The 17,937-nt window shown below is 38.4% G+C and overlaps 1 protein-coding gene across 1 annotated transcript in view; it reads right to left on the reverse strand.

The window, feature by feature from the left end:
- LOC148030723 (uncharacterized) overlaps positions 1–12,802 on the reverse strand; it is a 61,725-nt gene extending 48,923 nt beyond the window's left edge. The window contains exons 1-4 of the mRNA XM_087687411.1: positions 12,734–12,802; positions 12,555–12,647; positions 12,397–12,459; positions 12,016–12,162 (exon numbers count right to left, since the gene is read on the reverse strand). Of these exons, the coding sequence (XP_087543537.1) occupies positions 12,016–12,162; positions 12,397–12,459; positions 12,555–12,647; positions 12,734–12,736 (306 nt within the window). The 5' untranslated portion in view covers positions 12,737–12,802. The remainder of the gene's footprint in view (positions 1–12,015; positions 12,163–12,396; positions 12,460–12,554; positions 12,648–12,733) is intronic.
- Between the last annotated feature and the right edge of the window lie 5,135 nt (positions 12,803–17,937).

Consider the following 17,937-nt stretch of genomic DNA (forward strand, 5'->3'; position numbering starts at 1 on the left):
GTGTCGGCGTTCGCTTCCGGGTCAGAGAGAACGTATCAGAGGAGTCGTATCAGAGATTACGTTGTCGCTTTTTACACACGTATCAGAGAGAACGTATTAGTGATACCTATCACTGCACGTCTATCAGCAAACAGACCCTCACGTTCCATGAAATCATCACTTACCTCCTGCGCCATGCATGTGTCCATGTAAGTCTCATCCCGATCGGCCTCCATCACATTAATTTCACTTATTCAAACGCGACGCTTCTTTTATCGTCCTATTCCACTGCATCGAGAGCAATACAGCATCGCACGAGAGCTCGAGCTATTCCACTGCGTAAGACTGCCCTTATGTTCCATGAATCATCACGAATCCGGAACGCCGTCTCTTGCGAGAACTGGAAAGTGAGACGTTGGCGTCCGCATGTTTTGGCCTTGTTCGCTTCGGGTCTTGCCCTTTTAATTTAGAAACAATGCAATCTAATCGCAAGGCTCTGCGTATGGAGGGTGTGGACTATAAGATAGGCTTAACAAGTGTTCGCATGTGGCGTACGTGGTACAATGCATTTGTTTTGGGACCTAAATCATGGGGTAAAAATTGTGTAACCAGGATGGCCTACATAGCAATATTTAGTTGGAAGCGTTTACCGATGGATGCAACTATGTGTAGGGATTTCTAGGCTTTGAGATTCCATGGGGAGCTTTGCTGAACACCGACGTGTAGGGCATTGTTCTTTTGATCAAAATAGTTGCTCATGTCATAAACCAAGGTTCCATAGCATGGAGGTCCAAGATTATGATGATTAGGTCTATTGATACTAAATATCAAAAGGAATATAAATGTCATGGTCAACATGCACTACAACAAAAAAGCCTCATACACGCACATTTAGACGCAATTTTTGAATACAGAGAAAAACTTACGGGCGCGTCTATCCGCCCGTGTATTTGTGTGTCTATGATTATGCGTCCATAATCGCATGTATCGACGAGTTTACACGCACAAATAGACGCGCAATAGACGCACATATACATGCACATATAGACAAGCTTTTAGACGCACTTTTACAAGCACTAATAGACGCGAACGGAAAACAAAAAATGTATTTTTCTAAAAAAGATATTTAATTTTATTTTTTAATTTGAATTATGCAGCGCGTGTATGAGCGCGTGTAGTCTGTATTATAGACGTGCGAATAAACGCGAATTACCTGCAATTTAGACGCGCTGATAGACGCGCAAAACAGAACTGGAAAAAAAAACCAGAGAGCATGTGGTTGCTGGTTTTTTTTTCCCCCCCTCCCATACATCAGATTGTGTATTTGGGAAAAAGACAATGTATCTTACGGGCACGAGAATTGAAAGTGAAAGTCCATGTATTCATTATATATCAAAGCATTTACAAGGGAAGTTTTGAGTGCTTGCGACCTAAAGCGTGGCCGCAAGCAGTAGGCTCAAAGAGATATCATACATATACAAGAAAAGAAGGCCTCATGAGGAGGTATGGTGCTCCTCTACGAATCTGAAGAGGAAACATCCTCCCTAGTACCACCATGGCTACTAGCGTCGCTATCCCCCTCCTTACTGTGCTCCACATCAGGGTTTGCCTACACACACAAAAGATCAGGGTTGCTTACATAGACAAGGTGGAGAAAAAGTTCTAATTAGTTATACTTTTAATAGGAAAGTAAGGAAAACATACCTCCTCTGGCTGTCGAATCCTCATGGCCCGGTTGTATTGGTCCTCAGTGATGAGACCCTCCTCATAAAAGTGAAGCCATGTCGTTGCGCGGTTATGGCCTCGATGGTAACCTACCTCTTTAGGGGTAGGTGTCCTACCAACGATGGTAGTCTGCAAAACATTTAGAGATATACAAACAATTAGACATCACAATATATTAGACTAAAATATATAAATAATTTAAAAAAATATACATTAAAAAAAACTAGAAATCAAAATATACTTACAAACACTGCCTCCTACGACTCTCTGCCGCCCGATCCGTAATGTGACGATCCCATTATTTCCATTTGGATCCGTCGCGCCTCTGCGTGCTGGCGACTCTTCACTTTCTCAGCTGCTTTCTTCTTGGCTTTCTTCTACTCTACACGGTGGCACATAGGTGGTTGGCTGTAGGCTCCACGCCCCTCCTCCAGCCTCCGCAATGAGTCCCTGGCCCGTGTCATGAGGTGGGATATTTTGTTGTGAAGCATATCCCTCACTTTTGTACGTCCCCAATCATCTGAGAATCACTGACCCTCAGGATTTGGGTATCTCCTAAGGACTGCCCTCAACACCTCCTGCCACAAGCCGCTTTTCTGATTTTTGAAGGCAATGAAACAATCTTTATACGTCGCATGCTCGACGCTCCTCATGTACGCCATTACATCCCTTCCCTCATCATCATGAAAGATGCCACCGGCATCTGTAACTCTATAGTAATGGCGTATAACCTCCTCTACATGATCTACTGGCGAGGGTGATCGCTCACCACCTCCTAGGCAACCCCCACACAACCCTCATCCTCCCCCTCGACTCTCCCTCCTTCCTCTCTGTCAACTGCCCTCTGCCTCGCTGGACGCACAAGCTTCTGCAGATGCACGTGCTTCTGCAGATGCTTGTGCTTCAGTCAATGCACGTGGAGCACGTGGAGTACCTGCAAATGGAGTACCTGCATATGGAGTAAGGTTCATGAGGATAAAAATATGTATTTTGGCTTCAATGAGAGTAAGGTCATGAACCACATAAAACCCTTCAATATTTCAATGAAAATAAGAAACCCCTGCATCTAACAACAATAGATAGCCCCTCAAAAGCTATCATGTAATTTGAACTAACAAGAAGAGTAAAAATCATTATATAGCTACACGATTTCAAGATAAGGAGATGACCAATTCTTAGCAATTCATTTTATCTTAGATAGACCCTAAAAATGAAGGCCCAAATAGGTAACTTGTGTGAGGCTGGTGGTTAAATGAATTCTCAAGGTTTTATCATAGGGAAGATTGTTGCAATGATACTTTCTTTAGCTACAAAAGGGTTGAAATAAAGGACTATTGCATTATATCATACCAATAAGAGCATCCTTAGAGGATAATTTGAAGGAGATATGATAAAATCCATTTCTTTAATGTGTAAATTACGTGGTGCAGTTGTGAAAAAGCTCCATATCATATGCGTGTACGATAAGCATGCTAAAATGTCAAATAAATTGGTCAAACATGTATCAAGAAGATATGCCATTTTCATTTGAGTAATTAGGGCTATGCTTGATGATCCATTAGGGTTTTTCTTCAAATTAATCCTATAACTGTTGGGACAAGAATGTGCAAAGGAGGAGAAACTTACAAAGGTAGATGGTCATCACACTCAAACAAACATGCACACACAAAATCACAGAGGATGTGAGATTTGATGTGGAAACTAGTAATTGAGGGGGCCAATTAGTGCCTTCCCATAAAATATTTTACATTCATCTTGAGGAATGCTTTTTGATTGGTGCTTTGCAAGTGTAAATTTGTTTCATTTCATTTCATATAGTCAACTTAATTTCCCACTTAATGTTCTTGGTTGATTGGTGCTTCTCAAGTATATATTTGTTGTAGTTGGTTTCCTGAAGTCAAGTGCATGTTCTTAGGGATGGTTTTGAGTCTCATCATTGCTATGATCAATGGCTCGAGGCTTGAATCTTCTTTGACATTAAGTGGCCTTCCAAATGCTACAACTATTGATTTCATGAAGTCAAGTGCATATTCTTAGGGATGATTTGTGAGTATCGTCATTGCTATGATCAATAGCGCGAGGCTTGAGTCTTCTTTGACATTATGTGGCCTTCAAAATGCTACAACTATTGAATGGTCTTCATGTTCTTATGGATGATTTGTGAGTCTAGTCGTTGGTATGATCAATAGCTCAAGGCTTGAATCTTCTTTGACATTATGCAGCCTTCTAAATGATACAGCTATTGAATGGTCTTCTTGAAGCTTTGAGAAACTGTTGGACTTTGATGAGCTACCACATGTGGGAAGCTGTTTTCTTATCCCACGGTTCATAATTGTTCAATCCTCTTTGTGTTCTCTTCAAAGCATATCTAGTCTATGTGTGAGACTTGAGTATTCATGGTTGTAGCATCAATCACTTGTTACTATAGCATTTATTAAGTATGAAGAGGAGGTGCTAGGAATATCCATGCCACTCTATAAAGTGTATTGTGGTTTTGCTCATTAGGGTCCTCATTTATGTTATTTATACTTTACCTTGTGTTGATACCAACTAAGTGAATGATCTTGTGTTATTGTAAGACTATCTTCCCCAAGAGAGGAGCTCATTAACTAAGAAATATAGTGGGGTATGTCTGAACCCAACTAAACATGAACAATGCCCTTTCCAATAAATTTGTATTTGAGCCATTGTGGAACCTCCTTCTTAGATGGTATTTGACCATGAGAAACATGAAAAACAATAGCCATAGCTTGAGATACTCAAGATTTGCTAGGTGTTGTCATGAGAATTGATTCATCGCCTAAATTTTCTATTTTGATTGAATGTGTTGGGCTTCAAGGTAGATATAATTGTTATTAATGAAAAAATTAAATTGTCCTATTAATTCTCAAAAGGATATCAAAATTTGGAAAACCTATACAATTACTGCAAGAAATTAGCAAGGTACCTTTGTATCTACTTTTTTAATGGTTACCTCTTAGCACATGTGCATTGAGAAACTAACCCATTTGGCTTGGGTTTTTGATATCTATCACATTTTCTATTATAAGAATTTTAACCTGTTGGAATGCAACATCATTCTCTGTAAGTTTTATATGTTTCTTTGGAGGTTAGTTATGCTGAAGTTTTCCATAGAGGTAGACAAGTATATGGATACTTATTTTAGGACATTAGCCTTATGGAAAAGAGGATCCTTTTCATCTCTTTTAGCAATGCACATGCACTAGAAATGTGTAGAAGAAGATGCACAAATGACACATGCAATAGGCTCCTAATTTTCATAAATATTGACCTAGGTCACATGGTGCTCAATATTAAACTGTTTATCAATATAGTTACCTTCATGGGGCTTGGTGCACCACCAAATAATCTTTAGGGGAGTAAGTAGAAGAGTTTTGCCAAATTTTGTAAAAAGGGATGAGAAGAAATGTCGTATTATTTTAAGCCTAATTTGCTTGGTGACCACTTTTCACAAATTATATCTTGGTATGACTATTTGTAATCTCCCATTAAGTATATATTATTGATATAGATATTTTTAATTCCGTAGTCTAAATGTGGGGAATCGAATTCCCTAGTTGTATAGCCTACAATTCCCTAATATGCTAGGTGAAAAATATGATTCCCTAGTTATATGATCTATAAATCCCTAGTTTAAGATGTGGATAATAAAATTTCCTAGTTATATATATGGAAATCATATGTGCATGCCTAGGATGCCCTACCATGACATTTGAAACATGTAATTCACTAGTTGGGGATTCCCATAGCATATGGGCTTAACATTAGTTTTAAGCTCATGCATATTGACACGAGCTACCATAGTGTGAAAGAACTTGGAGCATAATAACATGTTTTTCTTGAATGGGACTTCAAGATATAGCCTCATGTGATTATCCAATAGATTTCCTCATTGAATGAATAACCCATCTAAAATATAAAATTGCATACAAAACTTTTGCATTTTCAAATGTGGAGCATATGGTAAGAGATGTGATCACTAGTTTTCATTTTTCATCTTTTCCTTTTCAACGTTGCTAAGGAAAGAATGAAGAGAGAGCTAAGAGAGAGAGAGAGAGAGAGAGAGAGAGAGAGAGAGAGAGAGAGAGAGAGAGAGAGAGAGAGAGAGAGAGAGAGAGAGAGAGAGAGAGAATGTATGTTTTATTCATGCACACTAAGAAAAAGCTTAGAATTCTTCCAACTTAGCTCTGATACCATGTAGAATAGGGCTTTTAGAAACACTTGGGATATATATAGCTAAGAGCACCAATGTAAATATTAAAGATTTCTTGTTGAACTATGATAAAGAATGACAACTAGAGAGTGATCAGCTTGATGATGGCACACCTAGTTCATTTCAAGGTCTAAAGTTAAGGCCATCCCTGACACGGTTAACACATATCAAACCTCATGTAAGGGCTACCATTGTCCATGGAGATGTAAGCTCCTTATGTACATTTCTTTCTTAAGTACATTTTTTTCTTCGAAATAATCCCACCATTAATTTCACTTCATTCTACTTTTCCATGCATTGAAATATATTACCCATTTGAATGGTTGAGTTAATATTTTGAGTATGTAGGCAATATGCTCTATATTCTCAATACTCGAGCATATCCTCTAACATGTTGTGATGTATACCTAGCCACATGCGAATTTCTATCATATTCTAGGTCATTTGATCAAGTGATCACTCTTATGTTGAGTATCTCATCAACTCAATCTATAAAACTTACACAATTTCAAGCCTCATCCTTACAACTACATGAGCTAGAAACGTTTGGGTTGTCTCGTTGATTCACATATGTAGCTATTATGCCTAATTCATAGTAAGACATGTGCAAGTGCATGAAACTTCATGAAAATGAGTTGACTCTTGCTATTGCCATGCACATAATGATGCTACATGTTCATATTAAAGATAAGTACAAAAATATATCAAACATTCATGTCAGGAGGTGTCCATTAGATAGATGATTGCAAGGGGAGAATGAGTACAAGTGACTACTCCATTGTCATAAAGATAACCATGGCCATATAAGAATAGTACTTGCTAGGATCCATAGTGAGCTTGGATGGTAGTTGATGTGATATGCTTTCATATTCAGATAATCATGGAATATGTGTAGTGTCTAGAAAAATTGCAGTTGGTATGTGAAAGATGTTAACATTATGGGGTAATCAAGAGGGACTTCACATTAAAATAGTGAGCATAGTCTTATAAATTTATTGTCGTGCCTTTTTTAGGTTCGCACAAAAAACTATACCCTTCTTCTCAAACAATTTATCATTGGGGTGAAGTTTATATGTTAATACACTTGTTCTAGATTCTCGAATCCTAGTCTACTGTGCGGTGTACAAAACCCTTCCCCCTATATGGTTTCACATGAATATGAGACGTAAGAATATGTTCCCCTCTAAAATAGCTTAGCCGGCCTCGCTGTTGTGGCATGTGCCAAGGACCCATGGGTTCACGCAACCTCCAGCTAGGGCTGCCGCAAGGCCCCTTAGACTTAGGGTTGAGACACCAGGCAATAATTATTATGATTGTGTCGACTAAATGAGGCTCTCTTGGATGGGGTTGAGACACGAGACATTAATTATTATGATTGTTTCGACTAAACGAGATTCTCTTGGGTGGGGTTCGGGATTGGGGTTCTAGACCGGTCGCTCGAGATTCGAGTGGAGTCCGCGAGAAACCCAGATACTGCCGTCATGCATATATAGGAGCGGATGCCCAGTGGCGCATGGCCGGTGGTTGGTCTCGTGCCACACTGGTGAATCAGCGATTAATCTGGCTGGAGCGAGAGGTGGAAGAAGGGAAGATTTAGCATGGAAGAGGTCAATGATCGGCGGGTCCGGAGACCTGTGCGGAAGCAGAGCGCAGAAGAGGATCCCAACGGCCTTAGTATAAGACTTCATGATCTTGCCCTGAATGGTTCGGGTTTCCAGCTCCCATCTTATTCATTACTAGGTGATGAAGTATCGAGATCTATGACAGGCAGACAAAACTTAAGTGTCGTGCAGGAGCAGAAACACAACACTATCCTAAAGACGGGCTTGCAGGGCCGGCGATCAAGGCAAGCTAGTGATCCTACTAGCAGAATAGCTGATGCGTACTACTCAGTGAGTCCTGCTGGACTGCCACCGGAAGTCACTCACGAGATTTTGAAGAGGCTGCCATGCGTTTGTAGCCTGGTGAGGCTACGGTGCGTTTCCCAGCGATGGAGGGAGCTGCTGTCCCAGCCCAACCTTCTCTTCGATCGTACAGGCTAGGCTGACGAAGATGCTCATGTGAAATTTGCCTTGATTCGCTGCCTGAACGATAGGCCTCGGCTGTACGGACGAGGGAATATTCCGTGGCAGCTGTTGTCCGTGTATGACCCAAGCTGGGGCTTCCTGGCTGTATTCAACTTCCAGTCCCGGAGATGGGGGCGAGTGGCTCTCAACGCAAAGCTAAAGTCCAGCGAAAGGTTTACTCTTAATGGTGAGGTTGGTGTGCCCCGGCGCACCAAGAGGAGCTGCACGTTCCGCTGCACACACGCAGGAACCCTGGTGGTTACATGCCGGGAGATTGCAGAAAATGGCCAGAGCTGAAGCAGACTGTACTCCTTCAATCCCCTCACTGGCGAGATCAAGGAGCTTCCAATGTGCAACCTCATCAGCGATGCAGGCTCCAGATGGGCGGCTTGTTTCGTGGGGGGCGACTTCCCAAGCCAGAGAATGCTGGCCCTGGGTAGCAACCGCAACAGTCTCGCCTTCATAAACGAAGGCAGGATGAGGGGACGAACGATGGAGGTGTTGCACACGGGCCTGGAATGCATTAGCAGCGATGGTGCAGCAGCTGGTTGGGAGGTGCTTGAAGAGGACACGGGTGCAGGGCAGGGCTTGGTTCTATGGAAGGGCTGCTACTGGGTGCCACACGCCTTTCTTCGCAAGCTAGTGGTCATGGTCCCTCCCGAGGGCAGCGTATTTTTTGCTCCACGGACTGAAATCGACGGGGCTACTGGTCTGCATTGCAAGCTTTTTTCCCTTCCCGATGTACCCGGGGAGCCGGGCTCCGTGCAAAACATCCCAACGGACCCACGTCGCCGCCTCTTAGTTAGGCTGGTGGGGAGCCCGGATTCTACCACCTTGTACCTCGTGTATGGCGTTAGGTCTTTCATTTATAACGAATCAGATGAGCACGAGGTGGACTTGGAAGACGAAGAAGCTCGGCAGGAACAAGGTGAGCTGGAAGACCATCGACAGGAGTTAGAGGATGAGTCCGAGGACGAGGAATTAGAGGATGAGCCCGACGAAGTGGAGGAGGAGATTGAGTCAAGCCTAGAGGATGAGTCCGAAGAGGAGGAGGAGGAGGAGATCGAGTCAATCCTGGAGATCCATATCTACTCGCTGACACGTGTGAACGAGCTGCCATGGGGCGAGCTCGTCTGGAAGGAGCCTTTCCGCATGCCTATGCAGTACCACAAGGAACTTTCAATCTTTCCCCACATAGGCAATTTGGTGAAATATAAGAAATTCTCCAATATTTCCTATGTAGACAAGTACGTATTCCCTATCTATAACTAGGAAATTGCATTCCCTACATCTTATAATAGGGAATATAGAGCATTCCCTACATTCCTTTGAAAGTCCCTACGTTCCCTACATCTTATAATAGGGAATATAGAGCATTCCCCACATTACTTTGAAAATCCCTACATAAAGAATTATAAGGATGTGATTCCCTACTTTTATGTAATAGAGAATTAAAGGTACAATGAGGATAAGATAAAGATGATGTTTATCACAATTCTCTATTTCTCAATTCAAGTTGATAATGATGGTTTCGAGAAGGTAAGGACAAAGGTATATATAGCTTCGCATTTGAATAAGTACGTGCAATTAATCTGATGGAGGTGGATCGTGACGAGACGTACACGCACGAATGCATGGCGCAGGAGGCCGACTGCAATATCAGAGGCAGGATGGTACTCCATCGCTTCGGACATTATTTAATACTTTTGTCAACGATAGAAAACACTAGAGTCGATAGGGGGGAGAGAGAGAGATTGTAACTGTTTGAACGATCGATCGGTCGACCACCTTCGACATTGGAATGGAGGATACAATACGGTTATACCTGTCGAAATAATTAGGTGGGATGGCGTGGTGTCTAAATGCCCCAAAAAGGAAGAGCCCACCCAGTACAAGAAGATCTAGAAGGCTTAACACAAAAGTGGTCTGGAGAGAGACGATCTGGAGAGACCCATTCGCTCCGCCGCCTGTGACGCAGAGTACCATTGAGCAATTATTAGCTAGGTAGAAGAGCGAGTGATGCTGTTGCGGAGGCTGCGTTAGTGGTGGTTATTACCACGGAGGGCCTCGAACCTGGGCTTCCAGACGCAGCCCATGGAGTTCACCATGGTTCGGTAAGGGCAGCTGGGGAGCCACCTCCAGAAAGGTTTGCCACGGCAGGACGTCATGGCCAGCACCTTCTTTCCGTCGGCCACGCTGCGGAAGTAGAGAGTAGTTTCAGCGGCATCTTTCTTGGCAGCCGACACGGATGACACGGCGAAGCACTCGAGGCGCCGAAGGTCATGTTGTTGCCGAGGCAAACCTGGAGGCACCAATTGCTCCACGTACACAAGGAACTTTCAATCGATCCCCATATAGGAAAAAAAGAGAATTCCCCATGGAATTCCCTAGTTGAAAATACATATAAGTGGGGAAAGTAAAAACTAGGGAAAATGGGACATTTCCTAGTGAGAATAAGTAGGGAATCACATAAGACCTTTTCTATGTAGGAAATATTTCATACATAGGAAAATACAGAATTTTCTATGTAGGGAATAATTCCTATATAAGAAATATTCCATATATAGGAAAAAAATTCTAGATGTGATTCCCTAGGTACTCTCACTAGGAAATCTCTCATTTTTCCTATTTTTTGCATTCCCTACTTATATGTACTTTCAACTACGGAATTTCGTGGGAATTCTCTTTTTTCCTTATCAATTTATCTACTTTGCCCTTACTCTTAGACATGCTGATATCAAACAAGAAATTACACAATAAATTTTTAACTAGAAATTTATATAGAGAATGTCATCATTTCTAAGTAAGGATCAATAACATACATCTAATGATCAAAATAGATTAAACAAATTAAGACATCAACATCTACTTCTAGCAGCCAAAAGAAAAATGAAAATACTTTTAAAGGAGCATAGAACTAAAAACTAATTAAGCAACATGTGTGTCTTGAATGTTTTATCCCTTAAATCTCCAATATGTTCCAAAGTAATAAATATTTGAGTAATCCCTCAAATCTCCAATATGTTGAAAAGCAATAAATTCTTAACTCAAAGTAGAAGTTACGCTAAAACTTCCACATCATCTAGACTAAGCACATTGCTATTTTTGTTTAATACAACTTTGCCATTTCCTAGTAGCCAATAAACAATCTCCTTAATCATATCATCACTTGTTGGCTTCTTTGTATCCTTAATCAAGACTCGAAAGCTAGCTTCAATCTTTTGGAGATTCATGTATGTACTCTTTAAAGAAAAGTACATATCATGAATTGTAGGCACACCAACATACTTCAAAAGTATGGTTTCCATGTTCTCTTTTGTCATATTAACCTGCATTGAATAACTAAAAGAGAATAAGTAACTTATTATACTATGTATGGATAATTAAATGACACGAATTATAATATGAAAAGCCATAAATTTAACTACATGACTATTATATATATATATATATAAACTATAAACCTACCCTTTAAGCATCATTTGAAATGTTAATCTCAAAGCTACAAATTCAACTACATGACTACAATTATATATATCTAATTAAAATATAAATTAACAATAAAGTTATAATTTGAGTATCATTTGAAATGTTAATCTCAATGCCTTGGTTTGGGAGATCTTTAAATTCCTAATTTAAATAAAATAAAAAGAGTAGATTATGCTTTTCATGTATGACATAAACAAAAATATAAACATTTACATCTAGCACCTTTGGTTCTTTTTCATTGATACTGGTACCTCATTTCATGCTCCTTTGTTGCAAAATATCCTTCATCTTCTCACTTGGCTAGTCAACACATAAAATAAATAGTTATATAATAAATCATATATTTAGTTATTCACTAAACTATGACGCTATTGTTCTCTCACAAACATATATCAAATACCTTCCTCTTTCTTTGACTTTTTCGAGATGTTTCATTAATGTCATCATTTGGATTAGCCTACATTCAAAACTAAAATTAGTAATCACATTAAAAACATTTATATAGAAAAAAAAGTTACATACCTTATCATTGCTTGAACTATGGATACTTTGTTCCAGAGTTTCTTGACGTTTAGTTGAGTACATTATTTTGTCTAAACCATGTGACAATAACTTTGAAAAGCTGGCACAATTTTCCATATCAAGTGTCTCATCTTCATTTTCAACATCCTACATTTTAAGCATGTAAAGGATAAGATACTGTTAAGAACATGAATCATATGGTTAATCTTAAATTTAATATAAAGCAAAGAACGTCATCGGATGTATAACATTGAAATTCTTCAAAGCTCTTTTCTTCCTCCACGAACATATTCATCTATGGGAAATGAAAGTTAATGTATAAGTATCTGTATAAGAGACATTCTTAAAGAAAGTTATTAGATATGAGCTCAAAAGCATTACCTGCAATGATAAATCTGTTTGCTTGTATTGTTGTCCTTCAAAGGAGCTACTTTCTTCAAGAGGCTACATCAACAAAATAAGATCATGTGTATACATCAAATGTTCAAAATATATGGAATCAAGTACAAAAATGATAAACATATAAGATTATAAGATACCTTTTTCAAACCTTGTTCATTCGCAATATCATCCATGCTAGGAATGTATACATCAAGTTGATTAGAATCAATAGTAGCAACATATGGTTCACTCTGCCATCAATAGACACCCCTAAATGAGTATGGGAGAAAAAGAGCCAATCCTACACTTATGATATCAAACTTATAAATCATCTTACCATTGATGATGTTATGTCATTTGATACATTTTGAAGCTTATCTATATCATCCACTCCAAGAGATGTGGATAATTCTCTCTATATGTCATAAGATTAAAAGTTCAATAACTAAGAATCTACACCTCAAATATTAGGAAAGCCAATTAAAAAAAGTAACAATCAACTTACCTTCTTTAAAGAATCTTTTTTCTTCAAATACTTTCTTTCATCTTGCTTTGTACCCTTCCACCAGTCATATATGTCATTCTCTCTCCATATGTACTCACATCCAGTAAACTTCAATGGTAAAATCTCATGGTGATTCTCTGATATAATTTTCATGATATACTTTTTATCCGCATTTTTATAACGTAGATCATCTGGGTTTAAGGATTCAAATCACCTATGTACTCGATGATAATTTTCGAGCATGACAGTGTGTTGACTTTTAAAGTATTCAGCCAAGAGCTTTTTTCCATAAAGTCTACCCTCTTCTCTAAATTTCAACATGGGTGGCCGATAGATATCATCATATGATGGTATGCGTATCACTCCTATTGATACTCAAGTGATCAAATATCATTAGTTAGTATAACCATTTCAAAAAATAGCTCATTATCAACATAAGAAAGCTGATAATACCTGATTCTTGGCTTGAAGAAGTGTTAAGGCAAGCAATCTCAATGTCTTCCTTTCTTACATTGTCTCTTGTGTCATCTTTAGTAACTTGTTTACCTATATATACATAGAGTTAACCAAAGCTAACGATAATACAAGGTTATGAAAATTTTCAATAACACAAAAGAAAGTAATTAGATATTGTGTATCAATTTGGGTCACCAAATTTGTACAAGTTTTTGATCCTTAAAGTTGGTACCTGCATCTTGACTTGAAGAAACATTATCGCAAGTAACCTCCTTATCTCCCTTTCTTACATTACCTCTTTTCCCACGTTTTGTTGTTATTTTATCTATGTTTATATATATACACACAATTACTCAAAGTTTAAAGATATGAATAACTATGAACATTTTAAATTTGGCAAAGAGACTAATTAAAGCTAGTTAATCTCAAAATGAATCACCTAATAAAGCAAGATGTAATATATGTACAGATTTAAATTTTCAAAGTTTAGTAGAAATAAAGACATATACCTGTATCGTGATTTGAAGAGACATTAGGGCCAATGACCTCCTTAGCTTTCATTGTTCCATTATCTCTTGTACCTGCATTTCTGATTTTGTTACCTTTATGTACACATAATAAACCAAAGTTTAGAAACATAAGAGACTTATATTTTTTAAAAAGAAGTACTATATCAAACTAAATCACTTAATTCCTTAGCACTTGGATTAGAACACATAAAATAGTAATAAAATTAGGTATAAATTTAGTTATTAGAGTTAGTTACCTTTCACTTCTTCCACAACTGAATCCACAAGCCCAAGTAGTTTGGGATCCTCACTCATCATTTTTTTCAAAAGAGCCATCATCTCTAGATTAGAAGTCGACATGGCAAACCTACATAGGCATGGTAACAATAAGAAAGTATTTGCAATGTATGTTTGAAAATGTATATCACATTAAGCAATACAAAACAAAAGACTTCAATAAACATACCGTCATAATGTTTGAAAATGTAAATTACATTAAGCAATACAAAACAAAAGACTTCAATAAACCTACCGTCATAACATTGTTGCCTCATGCTCATGCGAACGCCACATGGTAGGTACAATCTTTCTTTTGTTGTCAATTGCAATTGCTTTTGTTTTGAGTACTTGCCATTGCTTTTTTGTGGAATTACATAGCCACCAATCCTTCCAATCTTGATCCTCTATTCTCACTTTCCAAATATTTTCTTGCAAGTGTACATTAGTTAGCCATCCCACTTTTACTTACTTCATTTCATAGTGTACTGCTCTTATAACCGCACATTTGAGGTCATTTGGCTCACATAAAGCATCTAGATGAGACTTCATATAGACAATATCATTTTCCTCTAGCCAAGGAGGAATGCAACCGATGCAACCTATCTTAATCAAACGTGACCTTGGTCTCAAATCTTTTGTCTCATATGCGATGATATTGTTTCCATGTTGAAGTGGAATAAATTTGTGTAACAATGATTGTATTGGTCTAATACAATCCCATGGAAATGGAACAAAACCATTTTGCAAGACACTTATACCTGTAGTGGTATCCACAACTAGACTTTCATGGCCACTTTCAACCACAATACATTGTCTGTAGTAATAAGCTCCAAAAAATAGTTTCACTTCACCATTGCATTCAAACAAAAAAAATGATGATATGCATGCTTTTCAATGGCCAACATCTATGTCCACTCTAGAGTCTTCATCGCATCTTACCACCACTTTATCTCCCACTTTATAAACTTCTCCCTTTAGAAAAACCTTTTTATATTCTGTCACTGTTTCCACCTCTATGTTGAAGCTATGATGAACATATCTCTTTTCTTCATTAGTTGCATCTCTGCGTCTTAACTTCTTTGCTCCTATGGTTATTCCCTTTGTTAGAGCCACTCTTTTGCATGCACAATCATTAGCCTTTTCTAAAAAACTCCATATTTCTTTTGCATTCTCCACACATGATACATGCATGAGACCTGATGCATGCCATTCTGGACATTCATCGTACCTATTAGAATCCACTAAGTATCCATCAGGTGGTAGTAAAGCTTTGTGAAGTTCTCTTGTCATCCTTTGATACGGCATAAGTCTGTCACGTTGGTCTTTTGTAATATGCATAAATATCCATGTAAAGAATCTTCGTCTTTGGTAGTTTGCATAAGAAATCTCATTATCTTTGTTATTTGTTTTGATATTGACATATACTAAGACTATACGCTCATAAATATAACACCAGAAAGCATCATGACTACCATGTCGAATAATGTCATCCAAGAATTCTCCAAAACCTACATTTAGTAAGGCAAGAAAATATATACGATTAAAGTGAAATATAATTGCTATATAAATGAAAAAACTAAGAAAATAAAAAATATTTATACTTGCAACATGTTCCAAAGGAGCTGAGTTTGATCCTAAGAGCTCCTCAGAGCTTACTCTCCATGAACCAAGCAAATCTCTCAAAGTGTCTATATTTTCTCTAGACCAACCATTGTCGCGAGTGTAGTTGTAAAAAGCATGAGCAATGTCTATCAGAATCAATCCTAGGTCATAGAATACCTTCGAAATACCTTCAATCTCACATAGTACATAAGGCAAACACCATTGAATTCACTTTTGATTTTCCTCAGCCTTGTAGCTCTCACAATACTTACTAGGATATCTTGGCCTGCGACCATAACGAATAGAGTATAGTGTTACTTTAGTGACACGATGTGTTGTCTCATCAATTTTTACTTTCATCCTGTTATCCACAGTCCTTACTAGAGAACATATATATTTTGAGAAAAAATTTAGAGCCAAAATATGCATACAATCATATACAAGGTCTAGGGATAAATCAAAGCCATAGAGTTCATATAGTCTCCACAAGCATGATCTACCAGAAAGTCCCGCATCTTTCAAAATCTCTTCTCTTTCTGCTTGGGTGAGGGCTCGCTCTGCCATAGTCAAAGAACTAAGCATTTCATTGGTTGATCTTTTAATTGGTCTATATCTCAACTGGAATCTATTTTGACCATACAAGTAACGTCCTGAGCCCTCACCCTCCAAAGTGGCTATTGCTTTGTCTCTATGACAAAACAATTGACTACCATCTTTGAAAGATCCAATCTTGCACTGAGCTGGATGGTCTCCAGTTACCATCATTAGGATAGCACGTCCAATGAATCTTCGACTAAGAGAATTTTCATGCTCAACAATCTGTGTAACTGGATGATTGAAGTCTACTTCAAATCCATCAACAAATAGACTTTCTAATTCATCTATCAATAGCTGCATGAATATGTGAAAGAGTTTACTAGAGCTTCCAATAACTTTTTTGCAACTGAATGGAATAAATAAAACCAGTATAACTCCAATAAGGAAGCTCTTTCCAACATTGAGAATTTTGATTTCAACAACTCCACAATTCTTCTGGGTTGTCTTTGAGGCTTGGAATCCATCCCAATGTAATAAGAATGCGAAATTGCGTGGATCACCCTATTTATCACAAAACACACCACATTTTAGTAACATGTATCAAATTTCATTTATATTAATTAAAAAGACGAGCATGATAATAAAGTGTATCTTACAAATCCTTTTGTACCCATGTATGTGAGTTCGGCATGATTTGCAGATAAACTTGTAGGCACTCTCAATATCATCCCATGAATGATTAAGCAATGGTGACCTTTGGGTAGAAGGCCAAGCTGTATAGACTTGTTTGCAATGCATGTTATTACATATCAATGGAAGCTCAAAGTATGATTCAGGATTCCAAAAATCATTTACACTTTTGCATTTTGTACCAACCCAAAACTCATTTATTGTAGAATCACAAAGTGTATTCACCTGTATTAACCATTTGTTTTTATTTCTCCACATTTCCAACAATTCATGGCATAGAGTTCTACTTCTAGTTAGTAGACGCAATTGTTCTCTAATGGAGACATAGTCAAAAGAGAGCATATCTTTTCTCGATAGAGAAACTTGGAACACTTTTCACAACATTGTGAACAATCACGCTTTAACTTCTTCCTTCCTCCTTTTCTGGTGTTACACAAGCATTCAATTGTGTCTCTAATGTAGTTATCCTCCTTGCTTGGCTGATAAAGCAATGGTGCATGAATAGAGCTCTCACTTCCTTGGCATACCCTGTAACGTTGGGAGTTAACCATACCTAGCTGTGTGAACATGATACCAAGTTTCTCCCAACAAGTAGGAATATTTATACCATTCAAGTCTCCATCCCATGTGTTAGGCATTTGCACTAGTAGTTTGGCTAAGCTTGGCATATATATATTGTCCATATGTGCTTGGGGGGGATCAGAACTGACCATATCACCAAAAAGAATTTTAAGCATTTTATCTTGAAACTCAATTGAAGCTTGATGCTCATCCCAAAGTGCTTGCAATTGAATTATTCTTTGAAGGATTTTGTCAAGTAAAGATGGTTCAACATCATCCATCTCGAACGCTTCATGTTGTGGTTCCACCTCATTATCCTCCCTTTCGTCTAAATTGCCAATCTCATCTGATGGGTCATTATGGACCTCATCTCCCATGTCATTATGCTCTAGTAGAATGTCA

This window comes from Lygodium microphyllum, chromosome 10 (assembly GCF_053477565.2).
Source record: "Lygodium microphyllum isolate KBCC chromosome 10, Lygodium_microphyllum_v1.1.10, whole genome shotgun sequence".
NCBI classification, from domain to species: domain Eukaryota; kingdom Viridiplantae; phylum Streptophyta; class Polypodiopsida; order Schizaeales; family Lygodiaceae; genus Lygodium; species Lygodium microphyllum.